Genomic DNA, 27,477 nt, shown 5'->3' with positions numbered 1-27,477 from the left:
TCAGTGACATGCTTATTTTGTCAGTTCTTAAGTTTTTTCAATTGGAGTCTACCCCATCACGATAAAAAGTTCGTCTTCTTCATTTGTTTCTTGTCATGAAGTTGCACACTCTCCCTCTCTTATTCTGACATTTTACTTAGGTGTTTTTATTCTATTTTTCTATGGCCACAACAATCTAGATGCTATCCATAGTCAGACATGATTGCTTTTCCTTTCTTCTGTGACTTTCATTTTTTCTATCAGTTATCTGTTAGCTTTACCTTCTGGAGTTAGTCTCTCTGAATTCAGGTTTCATCATCTGAACTGCTCTTTTCTGGGTATTCTTCATAGTTGCAGTCTGAGGATTTCCACTCATGTCCACCTGGGGATTATTCTCTCTCTGGAGAGCAAATACCTAGTGATAAGGAGCTATATAGTATAGGGGATGGGAGGGGACTTAGGAATTCTGATTTAAAACAGATATTCCTTTAGGATATTTTCTTTGTTGTTTTATTTCTTTGGTTTTGTTGTTGTTGGAACAGAGTGTCAACAAGGTAGCCTAGGCTTGCCTGGAACACTTTATGTGACCCAGACTGGATTCAAATCACGATCCTCTTGTTTTGGCCTCCTGAGTGCTGGCATTACAAATGTATATCACCATGCTCAGCAGCCTTAATTTTTCTGTTGTCAGCTGTTGTATTCAATTTGGGATGGTATAGAAAATTACCATAGACTGAGCAACTTAAACACAAATATTCATTTCTCACAATTTTGGAGGATAAGAAGTCAAGAAAGAAAAGAAGGGAGGGAGGGAGAGAAGAAGGAAGAAAGAAAGGGAGGGAGGGGGAAGAAGGAAGGAAGGGAAGAAGGAAGGAAGGAAGGAAGGAAGGAGGGAGGGAGGGAGGGAAAGAAGAAGGAATGTAGGGAAGAAGGAAGGAAGGGAAGAAGGAAGGAAGGAAGGAAGGAAGGAGGGAGGGGGAGGGAAGGAGGGAGGGAGGGAGAGAAAGAGGGAGGGAGGGAGGGAGGGAGAGAAAGAAGAAGGAAGGGAGGAAGGAAGGAAGGAAGGAAGGAAGGAAGGAAGGAAGGAAGGAAGGAAGGAAGGAAGGAAGGAAGAAAAGGTGGTAGCTGATCTTATGTCTGGTAAAGAATCCTTTCATGGTTTGTAAATGGTGGTTTTCTTCTGGTTATGTTCTCATATGGTGGAGAGCAGACAGAAAAATCTCTCTCCTCTGTCTTCTTATGAAGACATTCACTCCATGGTGAGATCTCCACATTTATGACCCAATTAGTTGTCTGCTTGTTTTTTCTTGCTCTCACACCACAGTCAACACAGTTGACTTCTGAGACCCTGAGAGGTGTAAAAATATTTTTTCTCCATCTGTAAGCCAGCAGTAGCATCAGATACCAGCTGAGAGTCCTGTAATGCAATTCATTTCTGACACTGTCTAACTGTAGATTGTGATAGATTCTACAAGTTGAAAGCTGAGTCTAAGAACTGCCTTTACCTCATTTGAGATGCTAAACACAAGTGCCAGCCTGTGATTTTGACCAATTGGCTCTTAATTAGGGTCCCCATAACCTCCTCCTGGGATTGGAATCATGTGTTCTACTGGCTTTCAGACTCAGTTTATTATAAGGGAAATTACAGATGAAGAGATGTACAGGAGGAGACAGAGTGTCCATGTGCTGTGTGGAAGTATCACTCTCTAGGAACACGTTCTGCTGTCCAGAAGCCCTGAGAAGCTACCTTTTGGGTTTTATGGAGACTTCATTGCACAGACCCAATGGAAACATGGACATCCATGTTGAAGTGTGATTGGACAAAAAAGGTGTGAACTAATGGTAATACCCTGCTTGCAGACTGAGCAAGGCCTGACTGCTTCAGCTTTCTCCTGTTTCTCTACACGCCATTCTCTCTTTTACATTACGATATCTGACTGTCTTGGAATGAGGAGGGTCTTGTGAGCTACTGATCAGACAAGAGCACATCTGAGAATTTCATTACGGTAAATTCAAAAAACGAGTCATCAAAGATAAAAACTAGTTTCTATGACCTGCTTTATGGAAGAAGTTAGGTGCCACAAACTGTGGATGAAGATCAGATCAATATGTAATAGCAGGATGCCTCCAAAGACTCAACTTCCAAAAGCCACCAAATGAGGTATTGGGGATTTGACTTAGGAATTTTAGAAGGACACAAATCTTTCAGTCTGTAGCATCATCCTCATGCTGGTACCATCAGTTTCTGGATATATAAATACATATTTCTTTTATGCAATTTTCCCCAGATTATAATTCACCTCTTGGCTTTACTTTTATCTTGCATCAATCTGTTCTTCAGCTTGAATAAGTTTTGTGGATTTTATTTCTTATTATCTTTGATTATTATTTTTCAATATGTTGTCTTTAACTGTTAGAGTTTTATTATGTTCCATGTGTACCCATCTTGCTAGTTAGGAAAGTAGGGCTAGCTTCACAAAGATCACACAGCAGTACTAAAGTCTGATTATAAACCTGGAACTGCCACCTCCAGAGACCACTCTTTTCCAGGTTGCTATACTATATCTACAGCTTGTGTGAGTTTCTCATTGTAAAAATATCTTCCAGTTAAAGATGGTAAAAAGAATCATTAGTCAAAGGAGAACGTCACATATTGTCTAAGAAATTTTTTATCCCGGATGTTCTAATGAAATAGAATAATAACATGTATGTAGCATATTCATGACTGCCCTGTTACAGGATACTATGTTATTAGTCACAAAGCTAATTTAGATATCTACTAGTAAAATACTCAAGTTCTCTGTACTTCTATCTGTAAAGATGCTGGTGGGTAATTTAATTTAGTTTTAAGGAGTGTTAGAACTATAAGAAATTCTTCAATAAAAAAGTTTTCATGGCAACATTTTTAAAAGACACCTCAGAATGTTATAATTGCAGGTTAGGGTATTTTGACAAGTCTATGTAACTGATCTAAGCATTTCATGTTTCTATTCATAGAACAGTGATGGAGCTAAAAATTTAAAGAGAGAGTGAGCAGAAAAGGGGTATGCTAAGGTGACTGGAAAATGGAAATGTGTTGTAGTTTGATTCTCAAGGTCTCTAGACAAATTCTTTAGGTTAATGGAATTCTTTGTCCTTTTTCTTATATAAAGAAAATTTTGCAAGAAAGTAGTGCAACATTGTGTTGCTTTTGGTAATGCATTTCATAACATAAGCAGAAACATTATGGCTTAAAATATGCAAAAAATCTGACTTTAACATCCAATGCTATTCATTCTAAAATGGAAATGGTACTTTAACTCATTCTGCTTCTGAGGATTTTGTGATAATTGTGGTAGATGGCCCTTGAAAAATTCAAAATAATGAGCAAGATCAATGTAGATCCTGACCACACAAGCAGGATCACTGCATAATTTATCCTGTCTGGGAAACACAAGAGAATAAATAGTTTGTGATTAATAATGACACAAGAATAGTAATTGTGGCAATCTGAGAATTAGAGGTCACTCCACTTACAGACTTACTGTCTGGGGGAGGAATTATGAATAGAAATGAAGCTGTGGCAATAGATCCTGCCTCTAATTAGTCATTAGGTAGGGTGCCAATTATGCTGTACAGTGTCGAAGCATAATTGTCATTGGTATATGTCGGAAACTTGGGAGATGCATAGGAGCAAACTAGGCACAAACAAGCTGGAAAGTTCTAAGCAGTGAAGACAGTACTTATCAGTGCCTGAAAGATAGAACTGTTGAGTGCAGATAAGTAGTCTGCCTAACTGTGAACAGGACAGAGATTTGAGTAACAAAAAAAAAAATAAAAGGCTGGCAGTGGTATGGGTATCCCTTTAAGGAGCGTGACTCTTTCACAACAGTTTTTAATGGGGCACTGAGATAAAGAAATAAACTAAGGGCCTTCACATCTATTTGGTTATCGTGTAGTTGGAACCAGGTCTCCATGTCCTCCAGAACATAAGACTGGGCAGTGTTTTTATTTTTGTTTTTTTCTCCTCTGAGCAGATCGTATTGCACCCACCAGTTTCATCTCTGTGATCATATGTGACAAGAGACTGTGAAGTTACTCATGAAAGGCAGTTTGGCAGAAAACCTGCTAAGGGAAAGTAAGTCACCTTAAGTTATACAAAAGTAAAGCAGATGAACAGCTCAGCATCAGGCCTGGAGTAGATGGAGGTGACAGACACTTGGTATCCTAGAACAACCTTTTCTGCTTGGAAATCCACTGCCCTTCTGTACCCTGGGAAGGAATGGACTGGAGCAATAAACAAAACTGGATGGAGTGTCTTTGAAGTGATGCATTCTAGCATCTGAAGGTAGATGGACACTGAAGAAGAGAGAGAGTGAGGCCATATGCTCTAAGGGAAAAACAATCATGAAGAGGCAGCTGATTCAGGGTATGTGTAGGCCAAACGTCTGTTGGGGCCATGTGTGATATAACTCAGGGCAGACCATAGTTTGTCACAGACCTGGCAGTAATGTGACCAGCAGGCCTGATGTAGCCTCTAAGCCACAGTAACTTGGAAGAAACTTGAGGCAGATGTCACCAGTGGTGGTGGCTTCAGGGATTTCACCATGGAATAGAGCAATGGCAGGAGGGCAGATGGAGTATAGATTTCACCTTTCATGGGGAACCCATGAATAAAGTAGGGCTGCCATTATAGCTGGTCTTCCATGTCTAAGTGTTCCATATATGGATTCCACACTCCCAGAGCTACATATATGCATGTGTATGTATATATATATATATATATATATATATATATATATATATACACATATATACATATATAGATATATGAGTGTATGCATATATATGTATGTATGTATATATATATATATATATATATTTGAAAAATACAATAACACCCGACATCTACAGACTTTCTTGTCACTATTCTCTAAACCATATGGAATAACAACCATTTATTTAGCATGTACATTGTGTTAGGTATTATAATAACCTAGCTATGGTTATGCAGGATAAGCAGAGATTGTATTGCAAGTGCAATACAATTTTGTACAAAGACCTTGAACATCCATGGATTTTGTTATCTGAATAGGGTCCTCAGCCCAATCCCCACAAATGCCACAGGAAAACTGTGCTTGACCTCAATAGAATAGTTACTGTCAACAAAATAGTGTTGTGCCTCATGAGTTAAATAATATATGGAAAAGTTAACTCTGGCCCAGAAACTTAGTGTCTAATGGACTTTGTCTTGTCATCTTCATCATTGTTATCATCAGCATCATCGCTGCTCTTTAGCTTTATCCTAACACCGGGAAAGCACTGCACGGTCACATACAGTGACCCATGCAAGTGGGCACTAGCATTTCCCCCATTCTTCTATTGTTTCCTGAACATCTATCCGATTCCCCTACTACAGGATGGACTTTTATTAGATTTTCTACTAGCTAGTAAAAACAACCAGTGTCTGTGATATGCTTTTCACTTCTTTTTTCTTTTGCTTTCTTTTTAACTCTAATATTGACCCAGTTCATTAGTTTACCAATTTTATATATGGAGGAACTGAGTGCTGAAATCAGTCAACTTGCCTAAGATTTGTGTGGCTGACAAGTACAGATTTAGATCAAAATACCCTTTTCATTTTTATGTTTTTCATTACATACATACAAAATACATGTGTATGGTAGAAACATCAGAAAATACAGATAATCAAAATTAAAAACTTTCACAAGATGATCTTCATGTATTTTTAGAGAAAGAGGATTTATATAATGTAGTATATTGTTATCTTATTGATTGTTTTCCTCGAGATAGGCGCATATTTTTTCAAGTGTATACCTACCTCATCATTTTATTGCTAGGTTACTGCTTATTTTTTTCGGATTGAAGGAAATACGTTAGTTAACTCATCCTCTCATGTAGATTGCTTTTCTTTTCTTCTTGTATAAACACCCCAGTAACGTTCCTATACAGATTCCTATGCACATTTATATAATTATTTTGGTGGAGTGGATTTCCAGATATAGAATTTCTAGATAAAGATTCTGGTACATAAGAACAACTTTCCTTTTGCCAACTTAAAAATGTGCCTGTGTATATGAGAGAGCCTATTCCTGTTGGAAGAAATTGACATCTTGCTGATTTTTTTTTTTTGCCATTGTTATTACTAACTGGATTGACCTTATTTTTGTTGTTGTTGTTGTTGGTGGTGGTGGTGGTCATGAGGACTGAACTCTGGGTCTGGGCGCTTTCCCTCAACTCTTCAGCTCAAGGCTAGTGCTCTATCACTTGAGCCACAGTGCCATTTCTGACTTTTTTCTGCTTTTGTGGTGCTGAGGAATCGAACCCAGGGCCTCATGCATGCAAGGCAAGCACTCTACCACTGAGCCACCTTCCCAGTCCCTGGATTGACCATTTTTGTATGATGATTGTTCCTTTATATTTCTATTTCAATGATGTGTTTATGTTGTTTATTAATTGTGTTCTGTGGAGTGGTTCATCTTACTCCTCTCTGTGTTTAAATTCGAATGTCAGTAAATGCTCGTATGTCTTTGGACAGTTATCTATCATCATATAAATCATGGACTTGTTTTTATTATTTTTATTTTTTATTTATTTTATTTTCTTTATATATATTATATATATTTTATTGTAAAGATACTGTACAGAGGGGTTACAGTTACATGAGTAAGGAAATGAGTACATTTCCTATTGAGCATTATTATTTCCCTCCTTTGTTTATCCCCTACCATCCCTTCCTTTCCACCTCTCCAATTCCTCCCTCTCCCCCAAGTTGTAAACTTTGTTTTCAACATAGTGTCTTGTACATCTCATTTTAAGTGAAATGAACCCCAAGATAAGGACACAAGTGGTTTTTTCTTTCTTGCTATTGTTTTTAATGTATTTATAATGTATTATGTGATTGTTTTGTTTCTTTGGAATGTCCCTCCCTCATGGTATAACCCTTGTTTTCACTGTATTTGATTCTGGTGCCCTACATCTTGTATATACATTTTTCTAATTTGGGGAGGGGAAGGGGAAAAAAACCCAAAATGCTGGTTGACCTATTTTTTTTTTTTAAGACAGAGTCTTACTATGAAGTCTAGACTTGTTTGAAGATCTTGATTTTCCTGCCTTAACCTCCTGATTGTTGGGATTACAGACTGCACCACCATGTCCAGCAAAGATGTTAGTGTGTGTGTGTGTGTGTGTGTGTGTGTGTGTGTGTGTGTGTGTTACTACTCTTGTAATACATGTTGTATCACATCTCTCCCATTTTGATTTTTTTCAGTGAAATGCAGAAATATTTCTCTTTTTTATTGTGAAAATACTGTATAGAGGGGCTACAATTACATGGGCAAGATAATGAGTACATTTCTTATCAAGCATTGTTGCCTCCTCCTTTGTTTCCCCTTCCCATCGTTTCTCATCTCTCCCCTCCCCCCTCCCCCCTGCCTCCCCCACCCTGAAATATTCAGTCCCTGTTACCCACATCTTACATGGTTCTCCCTAGGACTCTGTCATCCAATGTTTTTGTTATTCTCTCACAACTTTTAATTTGAAATATACAATCAACAGGTGTACCTGTAATATTCCATCCAGGTAATGGGAAAGAGAATCTACTCATGTTTGTTGTACTGCATACTAGTTCACGAGTGTAACATTATTTATTGTTCTAGGTGCTTTCAAACATGTAAAATGTAAAATGGCATAATAGAGAAGACCTTGACCCACTGCTTGGTGGTTCAGTGTCTTCCAAAATATTAAACTTTATTTTTACCTATTTGTCTGGCTTTTGTCTGTTAGTGCTGAGTCAACATGAACTGGTTGTCTATATGTCCTGACAACATTTAGTGAAGTCCAGCTACAAAAAATAATAATTTCCTTCTTGATGTTTTTCCTCTTAGGTAATTATAAGAATGTATTAAAATATACATATTTGTGTCTTATAATATTAAGAGCTTACTGCATTTCGCCTGTAATTTTTATATAACCTATCATTGTTTTAATTGTTTAGACAGGTCTTTGAAAATAGTTTTAGAGCATTTTGCCAAATTTGGAATTAAAGCAGAATAATTAAGAATATAAATAGTCTTGATTTAATGATGGTTCATTTACAATGATCATTTACTCATTCATTTTTATAGTACCATGGAATGAACCTAGGGCCTTGTTCTTGCTATACAATTACCCTCATCCTGGGCTATGTCCTTAACCCTAGGTTCTTTGAAACAAATTCTCTGACAAGACCCAAATTTAAGATCTTCGTGCCTCTGTCTCCCAACTGCTGGGATTAAAAATTGTTATTTTCATATATTTTTTTACTTTGCTATGTCATGAAAGAGATAATCAATCAATAGGGACTATTATTTGAATTTTGAAATACGATCATTACTCAGGATAGTGGTCAGCTGTCATAAATTCTCTCACTATACTGCGCTGAGGCAGTGAGTGCTAGTTCCCAGTCAGCCATGGGATCAGGAGGAGAAAGAATTGTTACTCACTGGTTACTAAGCTATTCTATTTTGTAGGGTAGATTATTAAGTGTATTTCTGACATATGTTATTTTCCATTTACTCCATGGTAACTGAAGAGCCTCTATACAGACTAGAATTTGGTCTTTGACACTCCTAATTCCTAGTCCTCGGATTTTGCGTTTGTTGGAGTTGTTTTGTTTGTTTGTTTTTGTTGTTTGGTGCTGATACTAGGGCTTGAATGCAGGATCTAGGCATTATCCCTTAACTTTTTTGGTCAAGGCTGGCATTCTACCATTTGAGCCACAGCTCTACTTCTGGCCCTTTGCTGATGAGTTGGAGATACCAGTCTCACGAATTTTTCTACTTGGGCTTTGAACTTCAGATCTCAGCCCTTTGAGTACCTAGGATATAGGTATGAGCCACTGGTTCCAAGTTTGTTGGTTTTGTTTTTGTTTTACCAACAGAGGGAAAATAACATTATCTCCCACATCAATTTAAGAGAATTAAATTAAATCACTTACACAAAGTGTTGTTTATTATAATGAGTCAAACAGAGTATTTGGTTATTGCAAATGTTTCTGAATTAAAATTTAAAATAGCAATTGTTTAATTACAAGGCTTTATGGTTATAATTTCAAGAAGTTCTGAATGATCAGCCTTTATAGTGAAAGAGTTGTAGTCAGGTACCAGGGGCTCACCCTTGTAGTCCTAGCTACTCAGGAGGCTCAGATATGAGGATTGCTGTACAAAACCAGATCAGGGGGGAAAGTCCATGACGCTTGCCTTCAACCACCAAAAATTTGGAGCTGTGCTTCAAGGGGTACAGCAGTAGCCTTGAGCAAAAAGGCCCAGGAACAGAACCCAGGCCTGAGTTCAAGCCTCAAGACTGGCACAAACACATGAATAAAAAAGAGCTGCAGATTTCTCCAAGTAACCACTCAAAAACCCAAAAGTAGAGTTGTAGCTCAAAGTAGTAGATGCTATGCTACCCTTAAGCAAAATGTCAGGAACAGCACCTGGGCTCTGAGTTTAAGATCTACAACTGCAAAAAAATAAAAATAAAAATAAGATGACTGGGACCATTGCACAAGTCTCATTTCCTTTCAGAACTAAGAATTAGGAATTTGATGTTGAATTGGGAACAAGAAGCCCTTGAGTATATTGAAGAATTATCTAGTAACTATATGGTAATTATCTAGTATTATGCACCTAATTTTTCTTCATTAAGATCTATACTTATCATTCATAATGAGTATAAAAGTCTCTGGACCTTTTCCTGGTATACCACTTTTCCTATGTCTTACATGTTTTGCTTCAGAATGTTTAATGTCTTAATGATAATGCTTTTAATTACTATGAATTGCTATTGTCAGGAGTAAGTAATATTTTTAAAACATCAGTATTAGGAGTTTAATACTAAAGCACTAATAAACAAATATATGATAAGAATAAGCGGATACATACTAATCCTATACTAATTCTATATAATCCTAATTAACACATCATAATTTTGCAGATAATACATACCTGCATAAGGAAGGTATCTTAATTTTTATATCTTATGTTTGTTGATCATCTTTCTAATCTTTCTTCTTGAAGATATCAAGACCTCTAGGACATTTGCTTCTTTTCCCCTCCTTTCACACTTTTAGGGTTTAATAAGAAATCTAAAAGATTAGTGCCACATGCTGGTGGCTCACACTTGTAATCCTAGTTACTCAGAAGGCTGAAACCTAGGGATCCGTGTTCAAAGCCTGCCTGGACAGGAAAGTGCATGAGATGCTTATTTCCAACTCACCACCAAAAAGCCACAAATGAAGTTGTGGCTAGCAAAAATAGCAGAGGGACAGCACCCAGGCACTGAATACAGGCCACAGACTGGCACATACAACAACAACAATAACCATAATAATAATAATATGTTATTATATTATAATAACAATATAACATAATATAATAATATGCGATAATAATTAGTATTTGTCCTGTTAACTACCTTGGCAATAAAGTAAAGCAAAAGTAAAAATCCATCTATATACCTATCACATCAGCAAATCAATACTCATTCCTATTTGTATATATAAATAATAAAGGAAAGCCCATTGGTGGAACCCTTGACTTCCTAATCCTTTATAAATGGAAATTTCCCTTACTAAAGAAAACTTGTGCCCTGTTTTTTAGAGCTTTTCCTGCATCTGCTAGTTCCCGGTGGTCTTAAGCTCAAAATAATCCCTATGCTAAAGAGATATATTTTGAGATGGAACATTCTGGTACCTTTCCCTGCCTTGTTCATTTTTAGTAGTTATGCTTCAGAGAAAAATCTCCTTCTTCCTTCCCAGTTTCATTAAGCTAAGCTGAGAAGCTACTCCAATGATGCTGAAAGTTTTAACATAGGCTTTCTCCATTATTCTTTTAAAAATCTTTATTTCTTTAAAAGATATTTAGTGATGTTCGTAAACTCTCTGGACACCAAAATAGTATTTTTATTTATTCATTAGTTGGTCACAAAGCTCTTAAAGACAAGCTCAAGGACAGGACCTATTTGGAAAAGAAGAGTTGGGTCAAGACAAAGACAAAGCTGAAGACAGGAGAATGGCCTGGATCTCCCTCAGTTCACAGAAGAATTGATAGTCTTGTGTTAGGAAGGAATCTATGTTCCAGTTCTGGGAAACAAAATGCAAGGAAAGATGCTGGTGGCAGGGGAGGAGGGCTGTATCCTGCTGGAGCATACATACAGCCATGCTGTACACTGTACACTGTCAGGAAACTTTTAATAAAAATAAATCTGTCCATAAATCTTATTCCAATATGGTACATATTGATATGTATGATATATAATGCATATGCTACTCATATATATGTGAAAATTTTTCAGTGTTGATTTATCTTTTTGTTCATCTATTTTTTTGCGGGGGTGGAGGAGGAGGTCCTGGGGATTGAACTCAGGGACTGGTTGTTGTCTCTGAGCTTTTGTGCTCAGAGCTAGCACTCAACCACTTGACCCACAGCTCTACTTCTGTGACTTATCTTTAAGTCATTTTTAACTGACCTTTAAAGTAGTATCCTTGTGGGTACTTCTCCAAAAATAATGAATAAAGAAAATAAAGTTCACTAAATTCTGTATTTTATAGGAGATTATAATTAGGTAATTTGGGAGGAAAAGTAATTTAGTGCTAGGTCTCAAAACAATAAATGTCTGTGCAAGGAAATCCATTTTCTAAGTTTTAATATAATAACTATTATGTTTAAAATATCTGAAAAAAATAGAATTTGATGTGTTCTTTAATTGTTTGGTGTTTTGCTTTGTGTTCTTTAATAATGAATCTAGTAAAATTTTAGTTTGCCTGGCTTAGGGTTTTTTTTTAAAAAATGAAGCCTGCAAAAGAACATTTTCACTTCTCTGTTATAAAAGATGGTCCTTCTAACTTTAAACTTTAACTGTTCATGTCTGTTATGCTTGTTTAATGCTATCACTGGCTGGAGTTTATAACCCAGATTCTGAAAGGAAACTGTAGCAACAACAGGTTGCTAAGCAAGTCTCTCAGCTAATTAAACAGCATGTCTAGAATTATTCTGGTTGTTCAATCATGATGGATCACTGTTCAATCATAGTGCTCACTTCTAGATTTACATTAGAAATAAATGCACATATATCTATTCACATTATTTAAAAAGCAACAGAAGAACTGGAAGATACAATAGTAAGAAAAGTATTTGAAACAACATAATAATCGATAATAATGAAATACTAGGTTATTATGTATTACATGACATATAATTCAACCATACCAATGGAAGGTTTGTGTACAAAATTTAAATAGTGTATTTTAGTCAGATTGAAAAATTATAGCATTCTTTGTTATTCAAATGAGTAGAAATAGGCACAGTTTCACATACTCTTTTCATAAATGGTTTTACCCTGTTATTGCCTTTCAAAAATAAAATTGAGACAGAAGGAAATCTATTCGACTTTTCCAGATTGTAATTAATTTAGTCAGTTGCATGCATTAGAAAATGGAAGTAAGGCTCCCTCATAAGAGTTTTAAGTACAGCCATGGACCAGATCCCAGACTATTCAGATAATTCTTTTTCCCCTTAATGTTACACCAAATTAAAAACAAGGGCAAAGGTGGGGAATGGGGGCTAAATGAGTAAGACTACATAGCCAAGGAGAAATTTCAAGCCCAATAAGTACATCCTGTTCTATATTTCAATTATGCTAATCCTGAATCTCCTGTAGCAATGCATTTTCATTTCCTACTAATTTTCATTCTCTGTGCTGTTTGTATTTTCATCTAGTTTTCAGAAACTTCCTGCTTGAACAGAAAAATATCTTTCTATATATGCTCAGCCAAGAGGTACCTGATCTTAACTTGATTTCACTAACATGTTTGGAAAGACAGTAAAATCTCTATGAAAGACAAATAACTAGTATTTATGATCATTATAGCTTTATCTTATCAAATTTTAATTTTCCTCTAGGGCTAGTTTGTTGTTGGTGGTGGTGGTGATGGTGATGGTTATGGGACTTGAACTGAACGCTTGCTTGGAAGCTGTCCCTGAGCTTTTGTGCTAAAGGCTAGATCTCTATTATTTGGCTCCACTTCCAGTTATCTGATGGTTATTTGGAGACAATAGTCTTATAGACTTTCCTTCCCAGGCTGGCTTCGAACCATGATCCTCAGATCTCAGCCTCCTAAGTAACTAGAATTACAGATGTGAGCCACCAGCTCATATCTTAAGCTATTTGATATTTTTAACTCCAATCTTTACTTAGCTATCATTGACTCTCAAATATATTTTGCTTCTTTGTCCTTAATGTAAAAAACCTAAAATTTTAAGAACATAGAGGATCATTGCAAGTTAAAAGAACATGGTTTCAGGATGTCATATGTTCATTATAAAACTTTGCCACCTTTTTCCCTCAGGATTCTAAAGCTTTTACATCATGACTTTCTTTGCATTTAGCTCAATATTCTCTTCATTCTTGTCTTTCAGTCAAGCTGGAATGATTTCTGACTTCTCTGAAAACCTCTAAGTGTGAGACTCAGAGGAACTCAGGCTGGAGAATGCCATCTGAACACTGCCTCAGGTAGGTCTTGTAAGACAACGTCCTTGCTTAGTGTAGCAAACCCTAAAAGAATCAAACAACATATTTTAGAATCAAGCACAGACCAAGGGCTGAACATATATTTGAGTGGGAACATTTGTGATTTTAGTGTTGACTATAACCTATCTGTTCTAACCTAAAAATGTTTCACAGGTCTTTGAATGGTATGACCTTTTGATCTCTTATCTAGAATGTTAATCCCCTTGAGCAAAAAATATCCTAATATAAAGGTATTTGACTTCAAAAAATCAGATCCAGCCATTGGTGGCTCTGGTCTAAAATCCTAGCTACTTAGAAAACTGAGATCAGGGCCATCCAAGTTCAAAGCCATCCCTGGCAGAAATGTTCTTGAGCCTCTTTCCCAAGCAAGATCTGGGTAGAGTGCCATGCATCTGTTCTCTTAGCTATCATAGGAAGCCCCAAAATAGGTGGCCAGTGGCCCAGGCATGCACTTGGGGAGGAAGTAAGACATTATCTCAAAAATAACCAGTAGAAAAAGGTGTGCACCCATGGCTCAGCAATAAGTAGCTGCTTAGCAAGTGTAAAGCCCTGAGTTCAACCCCCAGTACTGTAAAATAATCCCTGTTAAAAAAATCACCCTGGAGAATGTAATACTTATTTTCAAAAGCTTGATGATACTATTTTCTGGTTTCTCAGACAAGTATGGTATGATTTCTTTGAATCATTGAGTAGATGCTCCTTGAGCTAAGTATTCTACTTGATGCAGAGGACCTAGCAATGAATAAAATAGGTTCTTCTATCAAACTTAATATTTCATAGGAAAAAAGATATTAAATAAATAACCATACCAATCCCAAGAAAGTGTACCTATAAAAATTTCTCTGAAGAAGTACTGGGTAACTACAGTAAGAAACTGCCTTTATGAACAAATGCTCTATACTCCCACATCTGAAGGATGAGATGATTGAGGAAATGCTCTTTTGGCACATTCTAAAAACTAAGGATGGTTAGTAAAAAAAAATTATGGAATTGATTTGAATATTCTCATTGGAGATATGTCTTAATTATCATCTGAGGAAATAAGCAAAAGCTCTCCAGACAGAAGAAGAGATGTGATAAAGCTGAAGAATACATTTCTTTTATCTGTCCTTTTTTTTTTTTTTTTTTTTTAACAGTTTTGTAACAGTATCAGAGCTTGAACTCGGGCTTGAATTAAACATTCTTGTTCATTGCTGGTGCTCTGCCACTTGAACCATAACTACAGCATTTTAGTGGAGATGGAGTCACACAGACTTTTTCTGCCCTGGCTGGCTTTGAACCACAATCCTCCAGGTCTCAGCCTATTGAGTAACTAGGATTTTTGGTGCAAACCACCAGTGTCCAGCTGAGAATACACATCTTAAGAACTGGATATATTGGGTGCCATGGACTTAGACCTATAATCCTAGCTACTCAGAAAGTTAAGATCAGAGGATGGTGGTTTGAAGCCAGCCTAGAAAGGAAAGTTCATGAGAGCCAGAAGGGGAACTGTGGCTCAAGTGGTAAAGTGCTAGCCATTACCACTTCAAGGATAACACCCAGACCTCTGGGCTCAAGCCCCCCAGGATCGGCACACACACACACACACACACACACACACACACACACACACACACACACACACACACACGATTCGGGAATGACTGTTAAGGTTAAGACCAGCTTTCTTCCATGTCTCTGAAACCATTAGACTTGATCAATTCTAAAAATATGTCCACAAATCATATTACTACAGCAAATGTCTAGCTTCTGTACTCCTCATTGAGCTTTGGCACTCAAGCAGTATTTCTCAATGGAGGATGTATTTTTTTGTTACCAGGAGCAAGGATACAATTGGCATTTAGTGGGTAGAGGCCAGGAGTCTGCAAAACATCTTGAAAATATGTGATAGGTCCCCACAGCCCAGACCAATCAAGCACAGAAGGTCAGTAATATTGAGGCAGAGAAACCCTACTCTAGATCTGGTGTCCAGCCGAACAGTGCATGGGTGGCCATGCTATCTGGCACCACCTCAGCCAAGTCATTTATCTCTGGCTTCCAGGATCACTGTGTACGACCTTTAAAATGACTTTTTGTTTTCAGTGTGCCATCTTGGTTTTTATTCATAACTCTTATACTACTATCATCTGTCCTCTATGGTACAATTATCTCTAGAATGCTTTTCCCTTCCCTGCTTCAAGGCAAAGCCTTCCCTACCCCACATCTCAACTCTTTACCCTGCAGTGCGGGACTACAACATGGACAGATGTGCCACTGGGCCCCCTCTCTCATCCACAAAGCTCTGCACACATCCTGACTTTCTTAAACTCTCCTGTGGCCTGAGGACCACTTCTCTAGCAGACCCTTCAGATGGTACCTGGTACCATTGTGACTTCTTCACATCCCTTTGAGTTCATTCATTTGGTCCTGAGACCCAGCATTTTCTAGATCATTCTTTATTCCCCAGATTCGTTGTTTGAGAAAGCCACAACAGAAAGCAAATATATGCTCTTTTAAGAGTGGCACACTTTATCTCTTTCTCCTCTTCTCCTAGCTAGAATCAAGGTCATTTCTCTTCCTGCACAGAGCAAGCACTTTAGCCCCTGGCTTGGCAGTCCTCCTCATCACAAGTCCTTTAAAATCTTCTAGGCCCTTCTGAGTCAGCTTGGAAGAGCTGTTCAATACCACAGCCCTGGAATGCTCAATCAGCTTGTTTCCAAAACCCTTTGTGTCTTGTTAGCCACCCATGATCACACATTGGACCTTGTTGTCACTAACATTTGCCTCATTTGTACATTAACTATATCAACCCTTATTGTGCCCTCCTCTCCTTCTAGCTTGCAGTGTTGTCTGCCTCATTGCAGAATTGTTCTCTGGCCTCATTGCAATCTGTCGACTACTGGACATACTAGTTTCTACCAATCTATCAACACTTTCTCACATTGCCCTTTTATGCAAGTATAAATTCTTCTGCTCTTACTAAATTCCTTATATCCCTATTCTTAATATTGTCTTAATATTATTCTTAATTTGTTTCAGAAAAATCCCAATCTAGACAAACCCAACTATCTACCTATCATATCATATCTGCCTATCAACTATTTGCCTGCCATAATGTCCAGTGGAGAATGGTTCATAAAATTTTTGTATTTATAAAGCCAGAGTTTAAGCATGAATGTCTGGTGCATCTATTTCTATTTGGCCCAGTCCTTTCCCACAGTGAAGCCCGGTCTTGCTTCTGTGCTTTAAGTTTCCTCTTCTGAACAACTTTTGTTGGCTGTCATTTAAATATGCTCTTGAGGCACAGCTGTTTCTGCTACCCTTTCAGTACAGATGAGTCATTCATTTATATCTCTAGCCAAAACTTCCTGAGCTCCAAATTCATGAATCTAACTACATATTTCCACCTGCATTTGGGAATCTTTGAGACAAACCAAAATTAACATGTTCCAAACCGAATTTAACATTTTCCTCTTCTACAGTTCAGATTTCCTTCACTATTCATCTATCCTGGGAATATCATGTGGCACAAATCAGAAATATGTGTCTTTGTGGAGGTCTACTTTCTATTTACCAAACATCTGATCCTCCAGATCTAATCACCAAAGCTTGTAGGTTTCTCCTCTACATAGCTTTCAATCCCTGCTATGAAACTTGATTCCCGTGCTCTATTCTGAGGCTCAAGTCCATAATTCACCTGAACTACAACCAGAGTCCAGAACTATTCTAGTCTGTTCCAGGACTGCTTTTGGTACTGCCACCTGAGTGACGTTTTCAATGACTTCTCATGGTTCTTAGGATATCCTCACGGAGACAACTTGCATGCATGGGCTCCAGGATATACTGAACAGGCCTCTCCTACTTGGGTAGGCCTTTATGCTTAGGGGTCTTTCAGCCATTGTCTTTTCTGTAGAATGAAAGGGCCATGCTCTCTCTTACCATAGAATCATAGTATTTTCTACTCTCCTAAATGGGAAATTTCCCCTCAGCCCTTGTTTATTTATTTTGCCAGGGCCACTTGTTCGATTCTTCAGCCTGCGTCTCAAGTATTTTTTCTTCAAGAAGGCTAGATTACTTCATGTGTAACTTCCCTGCTATAGTGAATTTTGCTGCCACTATGTCTTGGCTTGTTTATTGTTTTATCCCCAGTATCTAGCTGAATACCTATTTGTCCAGTGAATGAATGAGGGAAGGGAGGATGAAAATCAATGTATTTACAATCAAGTTCCTTTGTGTGTAATCTTTATTTTTTAGTCCTTTTCCAAGCATATTGTAGCTTCTTAGCCTGTCAGTGTGGCCATTGCAATTCACTGTTAGACTTCATTTTTTTTTTTTGGTGGGGGTCCCGTCGTGGGCCTGAACTCTGGCCTGGGCGCTGTCCCTTAGCTCTTCAGCTCAAGGCTAGCGCTCTACCACTTGAGCCACAGCACTACTTCCAGCTTTTTTCTTTTTGCTTATGTGGTGCTGAGGAATGAACCCAGGGCCTCATGCATGTAAGGCAAACGCTCTACCACTGAGCCACCTTCTTAGCCCTAGACTTCATTTTTTAAAAGAATTTATAAAGTATAACGTGTTAGTTATTATACTTGTTACTGAGAAAATTCCCAAAATGCCCGACAGAGAAGGAGGATTTATTTTGACTCATGACTTCTGAATGTTCCATCCAGAGTAGCTGGGCCCAGGTGCCTGGGTAGAACATCATGACAGCAGATGTTTGTAGCAGAGGTGGTTCTTTATCTCTTTGTGGACAGGAAGCAGAGGAAACCATTATAGGAAGGGACTAGGGCAAGCAGACCCCACACTGATAGACTTTCCCCAACTAGGCCCCAACTCCCACTTTTCAGTACTTCCCAACAAGGTTATAATGTCATAATATACATATATGGAATTTTTTGTGTTACTGGAGTTTAAACCTAAACTTGCCATACAAGTACTCTACCACTTGAACCACTCACCAGCCCATTTTTGTGTTAGTTATTTTTTAAGATATTGTAAGATCACTACATGCTCACATTGGCTTACACTGCCTCCCAACAATGCTGGGATGTCAGTACACACCATCACACTCAACCATTAATGAGCATGAAGTCACACAAATTTTTTTTTTGGCTTGAGCTGGCTTTGAATTACAATTCCCTAATTTCCACCAGGCTGGAATCACTTTGCCCAATTTCATAACACTTTGAAGCCATATAAGGATTAATCCATTAGACCAGAGGGATTAACTTATTAGCAGCACCCCCATAATCTAATTTCTCTGGGAGTGAGATATGAGATCTATCTCACGGACATATCCAAAGGTATATATATTTTTTTATCTCCTAAGCAATTCTCAATCTAATCAAATTGACAAACAAAATTAGCCATCACAAAATTTTATAAAAGTAAAATTAAGTTCCATTATAGGGTCTTTTAACAGTCTGTTTACTTAAATAGAATTCTTTTAACATTAAAATATTTGTATAAAATATTCTGACTTTTTGAAGTGATTAGAACATTCATGTAATAATTTATCAGCATATCAAATTGACATTATCAAACATAATTTTATAACCACTTAAGAAATGGTTATAAGAAATGAGACCAAAGGAAAGATTCTGGTTTTTATGAGAAAGAACTGAAGGTGTTTGTGTCATTTGACTGTTTTTGATGTGTAAGAATATGATACTTATTGATAGCATTATTTGAAAATTTCTCTCATTTTTTAAAATATTGAGTTCCTTGGGAGCTTGAATAGTAGGTAAACACTGATATAGAAATGCACTTGAGTGGTACTGAAAGTTACTTGAGTTGGGTGCTAGTGGCTCATACCTGTAATACTAGCTACTCAGGAAGCTGAGATCTGAGGATCATGAAGCCAGCCCAGGCAGGAAGTTAGGTGAGATTCTTATCTCCAATACTCAGAAACATGTGGAACACTGTGGAAGAATTCTAGCCTTGAGCAGAAGATGTTCAGGAACAGAACCCAAGTCCAGAGTTCAAGCATCAGGACAGGCAAAAAAAATCATTTGAATTTTTTTTTAATTTGAAGTGCAGATATTTAAAGGCATGTAGCTCTCTTGGAATTCATATCTTTCAAATTGAATGAACCTAGTCAAACTTTATTCTATGAAAATGAAATCGTGCAGAATTTCCATTATCAAAAATGTCAACTCTCCAAAATGAAAGTAGCAATTCTCAATAAAGTAGTGATTCTCTCTGAGCAGGGTGTACAATGTATGAACATCGTGCTCTGCATTTAATTTATTAGTTTTCGTGATTGGTTCCAGAATGAGTGTGACAGGCTTGAAGTCATGAATAGGCCTGTTCCCTGAGAACTCATTTATTAATCTCTCCATTACTGGATGCTGACTTATGGCTGATCAAGTGGTTTCTCCTTGGCATTTCTAAAAAGCAATCTACTGCTCAGGGAGTCTGAGACTTCCCACTGTGGCACCAGGGGCTGGGCTCAGCCCTGTGAAATGACTCAAACCGCAGTCCTCATGGGCAGTCTGATTGGGGTCACCTGAAGCCCTTATTGGGTTCAGGTGTAAAGAAATAGTAGAAAGCATATGTGTGTGTATTATATATATATATATATATATATATAATATGTAACAATATATTAAATATGTTCTAATATGGCACAGCATTAAACAAATAATAAAAAGAAACAACCAAATTAATTTTAGCAATATATTACAGATAGCCCAGTGTGCCCAAGGTATCATAATTTAAACACACAATCACTTAAAAATATTAATAGTTTGTGTTCTTTTCCATATCACCTTTGACATCCAGTATGCATATTCCCCTTAGTTAAAGTCCTTAACTGGTTAAATAAAAACATAGAAACTTAAATGTAACCCCTCTGTACATCACCTCTATAATAACAATAACATAAATTTAAAAATATAGAGAGGAAATTTACATAGTACCTGGCTATACATAATGTTTTGATCTATGTATATGTTGTATGATGTTTAGATCAGGTTGAACATCTTTATCTCCTCAAATGTTTGTCATTTCTCTGTGTACAGTGCAGTATTGTTATCTAGGGCACCCTACTGTGCAACAGTCCACCAGAGCTTCCTGCTCATTTCTAGCTGTAAATTAGCCTCATTTCTCAACTTTTCCCTATCCCACATCCCTTCCTATTTTCCCAACCTCTGGAGACTACAAATGTACTCTGAACTTCTTTGAGATCAAATTCTTTAACATCTACAATTAAGAGAAATCATGCAGTATTCTAGTATACAACTAAACACATCCACATTTGTGTGTGTGCATGTATGTGCACATGTGCTAGTATGAGGCTTGAATTCAGGGCCTGGGTGCAATCCCTTAGCTTTTTTCACTCAAGGCTGGTGCTCTAACACTTGAGCCACACTGCTACTTCCAGCATTTTGGTACTTAATTGGAAATAGTGAGTTTCAAGGACTTTCCTGCCCAGGCTGGTTTCAAATTGTGATCCTCAGATCTCAGTCTCCTGAGTAGCTAGGATTACAGGCGTGAACTACTAGCACCAGGCTCCACATCTCAATTTGGACAAGCCATATTGGGAGTCTCCAGTGGCCAGGGGTTCCTGTAAGGGACAATGCATTTCTTTCTTTCTTTCTTTTTTAATGTTTTTTATTGTGAAAACACCGTACAGAGGAGTTACAATTACATGAGCAAGGTAATGAGTACATTTCTTATCAAGCATTGTTGCCTCCTCCTTTGTTTATCCCCTACTATCCATACCCTCCCATCTCCACGACTATAATCCCTCCCCTGCACCCACAATGCATTTCTTGAGGCCATGAGAGAAGCACGTATTGGAATTGCACTGGATAAGGGTAGGCACTTCCGGGGCTTGAAATCAGGGCTTGGACATGGTCCTTCATCATCTTTTGCTTGTACCATGTCACTACAGCTCTTCTTATAGCTTTTTGGTGGTTAATTGTAGATAAAAGTTTCACAGACTTTCCTGCCAGGCTGGCTTCAAACATGATCCTCAGATCTCAAGCTAGATTGCGGTGAGCAACAGTGTCATTGCTACTTGTAAATGTGAAGAGGCAACATTTCTGCCATAGATTTTTCCCAATTTTATATTGTACTCAAATTTGTACCCCTTCAAGAAATATAGCTTCCTCTTTTATGTATTTTTAGTAATTTAGAAGTTATTTAGGAAGCTTCATGACAGTTTTTCCTTTGTTTCCCAATTGGTAAAGGATATTCCTCTAGTTTTATAGATGTAGTTTGCTAATTTGAATATGTTATAGATGCTAAAGGAACTGACTGTAACTGTGTGTCCTCTTTATACTTTTATTTAAGCATAATACTTGTAGTCTTTTATTCATTCCTCTCCCTGGTTTATAAATGAACTTTTGGCCTTCTAGCTATGTTCTATGGCCATTGGACCTTAGTTTCTAGAAAGTTAAGGTCTTTGACAGATTTAAGTCTGAGAATTCAGTGTGGAGTTACTTTGAGAATTCAGTAATAACTTGTTGATTAATAGACCTTTATTTCCTGCCAAATGTTGGCGTATTTGTTTCTGCTTTTAAGAATTACTAACATATTGGCTCCAAAATATTTGAGATCTTGTGCCAAGTGTTGTCTTAAATATTTAGCTTGTTAGTTCCTTGAGCTTGAATATTTCCAGCCAAGCTGAATGATCCTGTGAAATTGGAGCAACATTATTATTTCTGATCTTAGCCTTTGTTCCTTGCCAAATTTCAGTTTATAGTTGCTCTTTCCCTACCAATATTTACTCATTCTCAACAGATATCTGAAATGCCAATAGTGACTCCGTCTCAATGATAAGGACATGAATTTTAGCACTGCATTTGGAAAATCAGTAAGGAAATATTTCAAGGCAATTATTTTAATATGTTCATGTTCCACCACAAATGAACATTTTTAAACACATTTATTTATCATTTAAGTTGCTACATGAGAGGAGCAAAAGAAGTCCTAACATTTACAATAATAATGTAGAGAGGCTGGGAATGTGGCTTAGTGGTAGAGTGCTTACCTAGCATGCATGAAGCTCTGGGTTCAATTCCTTAGTACCACATAACCAGAAAAAGCCAGAAGTGGCAGTGCTGTGGCTCAAGTAGTAGAGCGCTAGCCTTGAGCAAAAGAAACTTAGTGCCCAGGACCTGAATTCAAGTCCCAGGGCTGGTAGTAATAATAATAATAATAATAATAATCTACAGTAATAAAAATCAATTCTCTATCCCAAACTTTTACTCTAGTACCAAGATAAATGTTTCTGAAATATGATTTCAAAGTTATTATTTTTATTTCTTATTATTATATTCATTAACCGATTAAGAATGATAAAAACTATACAGTTACAACATTAAGACAGAGTTTTGTGATTTGTCTCTACTTAAGCATCCATTTTGGAGAGCTTCTTTACAGAATATCTTTTTAAGTGGAATAGGTATCATATTCTTATGTTCTTGGTTATACTTTCGTTTTATAAATTAATTTTTATCTTAGTAGTTGTGCAAAGGAGTTTTAACTCAAAATGTCAGTTTATAAGCACAATGCATCTTGATCAATGTCACCCTTTCATCCTTCTCCCTCATGGTGTTATGATTTCAAATGCTAGATCTTAGATTTTTTTATTTTCTTGACTGTAAAATACAGATAACAATAGAACCTGTCTCCTAAGACTGTTATGCAAACTAAATAAATTAATCATTATAAATTATAAAGAATAGTTCCTTGACTATAACAAGCACTGTGTTTGTTAAATGCATAAAAATGATATTCTTTTAGGAAAGACTTTTCAGACTGTACTAAAGCTGCCCTGAACTAATAGATTTCTGTTATACCCTGTTTCCTCTTTTCTTTGAGTAATGCTAATGAATCGCGTTCTTGGCTCTATGGAAAAATTATAAAGAAAAACTATGTGTGCTTCTGAAATTGCCTCCAATGACTGATTTTACAAGTTCTATCTACAGCTAAGCCATAGCTAAGCCATTGATGAATATGTCAGTGTCAGTAACCATTTCAGAACTCACTGCCTCATTGTAACTGAAAATAATCCTCCTACTTCCCATAAGACTTCCTATATCATCGCCCCGTCAAGCTCCTTCCTTTCTGTACTGCTGGAATTTCTGATGCTTCCCAGTCAAAAGTGTCTTATTGATTACCCTCTAGCACTTCATGGGAAGCACTTGGTTAATTTTAAGGCGATTTGTACTTTACTATAACTAGCACACAGGCTAGGCAAAGCCAACCGTGTAAGCAAGGCTGAGGTTGATCTGGCTTCCCCGAGCAGCAGTTGAGTGATGGAGTGTAGGAAAAGCAATGTGCAATTATTTTTATTATATCTTTACTCAGGTCTTGGACATTCTGCTGTCCACACACAGGGCTGGAAGGCTCTCTGCTCTTTAGGAGAGAGCTCAACCAGTGTAACCCAGAAATATTGTTGATACAAGCTGAAATTGTCAATAGCTGTCTAAGTTCAGTTTGCATTTTGTGTTTATGGAATTATTTTTTATAACGATTTGAGGAAATTCTTGTTTCTCCTAGGAATTTTGAAAGAACATAAAGATATTTGTTTTAGGATGAGGTACGACAGGGAAGGAATATATTTAATGTAAAGGTTGGAAGTAGCAGAAAAATAAAAATGTAGAGTTCTTCATAAATTCATTACAATCATCATAAAATAGATATGAAGACTGGTAAGACTGTTGTATTTTAATTTCAACTTGTGATGCCTGGTTTCTTATGTTTAATAATAAGCTAGTTGTTTAGTTGCCTTTTATTATGCAGTGATCACCTACAGCTATTTTTCCCTAGTCAGTATATGCTTAATTTTCATGTATTAATTGGAGATATTATGTGGTAGGAACATACTATTGATGTATTAAGGTAGACAAAGAATCAGAGAGGGAATCTTGAAGTGGGAAATGCTCTCTGTCTCTGTCTCCATCTCTCTCATTTTCTCTCTCTCTCCATCTCTCTGTCTCTGTCTCTGTTTCTCTCTGTCACTCACTCACACACACACACACACAGACTCAGATCAGGGGACCCTAGCAGAGAGAGAAAGATACTTCGTGGGGGAAAAGGAAAGAGTCCAGAGATGAGAAGAGGAAAAACTGTGGGGAAGTGCAGGCCAACTCAGGTGGTGCATTAGCATCTAAGTTTCTGGGGTCCATGTTGGAGGGGAGAGAGAGCATCCAGGAGAGGGCTTGTGCCCGGAACACAGCTGACTTGATTGCACTCCCTTGCAGTATTCAGGAGATGCTGACAGGCCAGCGGCTCTGCCACTCGGAATCGCACAACGACAGCGTCCTGGCGGCGCTGAACCAGCAGAGGAGCGATGGCATCCTGTGCGACGTCACCCTGATCGCCGAGGAGCAGAAGTTCCACGCGCACAAGGCCGTGCTGGCCGCGTGCAGCGACTACTTCCGGGTAAGCAAGCGGGGCGGCGCGCGGTTCTTGGGACAGCCGTGTTCCATCTCCCCCTGTGCCATGGACGTTCACAGAGGCCAGTGGCGGTCCTTTCCACACCTGAGATCTCCAACGAGAAACGGGCTTGACAGGGACCCACGACGGAGACCCAAATGCGCTTTGTGCGTGAGCCAAGTGGGCACTCTGTGGTCCTGGGTCTCCCTTATCTGCCATAGCTAGTGTATGTCTGGGACCAGCTATTACATATGACCAGACAAGCTGATGCTAAGCGAAATGAACCCCAAGCTAGGGACACACGTGGTTTTTTTCCTCTCTTGCTATTGTTTCTAACGTATTTATAAGGGACCATGTGGTTTTTTTCTGTTTTTCTTTTTTTGTATATTCCTCCCCCATGGTATAACTGTATTTGATGTTGGTATAATTTGGGGAGGGGAAGGGAAAAAACAAAATGTTTAAATAGGGATACAGGTTGACCCATTGTTAACGATGAGAGGTACAAGACAATGTTGAACAAAGAACTTTACAATTTAGGTAGGGGATTAGGGGTGGAGGGGTGGGGGGTGTAGTTGTGGAGGTGGGAGGGAAGGAAGGATGGTAGGGAAAAAACAACAACAATGTTTGATAAGCAACAATGCTTGATAAGAAATGTACTCATTACCGTGCTCATGTAACTGTAACCCCTCTGTACAGTATTTTCACAATAAAAAGCTTATTTAAAAAAAAAAGAAAACGTGGTATTGGGTTGAGGTGTGACTCAAGCAATAATGTACCTGTCTGGTTAATGTGAGGCCCTGAATTCAATCACCAGAATAACGCAGGAAGGGGAAGAATTGGTCATTATGGGAGCAAATTATGGGAGCTGTCAGAAACTATGAAGACTCTGAGGTTATTCTCACCCTAGTGATGACCTGTTTTCATTCTATTGGAAGTTTATTATTCAAGGTGCATTATATTCATAAACTGAGATTTAATTAAAACCCTTTGGTATGCTGGGCACTTGGTGGCTCCTGTAATTCTAGCCACTCGGGAGACTGACATCTGAAGATTACAACCAGCCAAGCAGGAAAGTCCATGCGACTCTTAATTCCAATTAACCACCCAAAAAGCCAGACATGGAGCTGTGGCTCAAGTGTGCTAACCTTGCACACAAAAGCTCAGGGACAGTGCCTGCTCTCTGAGTTCAAGCCAGCTGAGGGCCAGCACTATAAAACAAATAAAAAACAAAGTGTTTTTTAAGATAATAGAAAACTAATTTTTAAAAAGGAAGCTCATTCCTTTCCTCATGAACTTTCCTATCACCTTCACTATAAAAGAGAACTATCAAGCGTCTGATACTTTACTCTAGTTAAATACTTTAACCTCTTGTTTACATACTTTGGAGTTCATTTCACTTAACATCATCTTATATGGTCATATAGACATACCTATTGAGCCATTCTGCTTATCTGCTAGGACTATCCTAGTCATATACTAATTATTACAAATGAGGGATACCATGGGATCTATGTTTCTTTGGATCTGGCTTACTTCACTTAATATGAATTTTTCCAAATCTACCTTAGCTTTATAGATGTTGGTAGAACACATGGGACTACTAAGTCAGAACAGTTAATTGCTTATGAAAAAGTAACATATTTGAACCATTATCCTGAGCGCAAGTCCCCACAAGAAGACAGGAAGAAAGGTGTTACTGCAGAGTGGATTGCATCGCAGGAGAGTATCATAGAGCTTAGGGAACTATAATATTTTATAATGGGTAGTAAACATCTGCCCCTTGCCCTGGAGGCAAGAATTATTGTATTTGACAGTCAGTAAGTGTTTCTACCCTTTACTCTGTAAAAAATAAAATACTCTATCATCCAAAATTGAAAGCAAATCTGACCTTTTTTTCCCCCAAAACTCAGATACTATTTTGTTTTCTGAGGATGTTTGCTATACAAATATCCTTGACAAAAGAATATAGGACAAAGGATAGCCATTATTTCATTCACAATATAGGCAGAAATGTAAGACGCATATGGAGAATGTTCTTCTAGCAGGCACCTTCCCCTTAGTTAGAAATGTGTTGTTTTTTTCTTGCATCTTATGCTCTACCATTGAGCCATTTGAAATGGCCCTGTCTCAGTAATTTCTATGTTTCTATTATATCATTATTATATTATTGCCTGATGCTTTGCAAGTATTCAATAATAGCTATTAAGTGAATGAGGAAATGTTTGATTATCATAGAATTCTACATGTATATTTTAATTCCTAGTATCTTGAATACTAAAAACAGGCAAATCACTTCCTGATTTATTTTCCTTCTAGTGTGATCCTTTGAAGGTAATTACTTTGATATAAGAGAGGTGTTTCTGTACTCTGTACTCTGATATCTGGCAGATTATTTTCAGACTGAAGTTTCTTGTTCTGATACAGCAGAGGTGAAGCTGCGGGAGTGAAAAGCTTAAGCTTTGATGTTCTATTCCTTTATGTTGGTCTGCGAGCTAACACCAGCTTTTCCTTGCTTAAACTATGAATAATGAATGAGCCGTTCTTGCGATCATTGCCATTTTAGAA

At 37.6% G+C, this 27,477-nt stretch overlaps 1 protein-coding gene across 1 annotated transcript in view; it reads left to right on the top strand.

Annotated features, from left to right (window-relative positions):
• Window positions 1–13,438: 13,438 nt before the first annotated feature.
• Window positions 13,439–27,477, top strand: part of Klhl32 (kelch like family member 32) — a 144,588-nt gene continuing 130,549 nt past the window's right edge. The window contains exons 1-2 of the mRNA XM_042679572.1: window positions 13,439–13,527; window positions 24,738–24,918. Of these exons, the coding sequence (XP_042535506.1) occupies window positions 13,505–13,527; window positions 24,738–24,918 (204 nt within the window). The 5' untranslated portion in view covers window positions 13,439–13,504. The remainder of the gene's footprint in view (window positions 13,528–24,737; window positions 24,919–27,477) is intronic.

The sequence above is a fragment of the Dipodomys spectabilis genome, unplaced genomic scaffold, assembly GCF_019054845.1.
Source record: "Dipodomys spectabilis isolate Male_0828 unplaced genomic scaffold, ASM1905484v1 ptg000053l, whole genome shotgun sequence".
Classification (NCBI taxonomy): domain Eukaryota; kingdom Metazoa; phylum Chordata; class Mammalia; order Rodentia; family Heteromyidae; genus Dipodomys; species Dipodomys spectabilis.
Note: the sequence above shows the minus strand (reverse complement) of the source record. Positions and strands in the feature narration are given on the sequence as shown.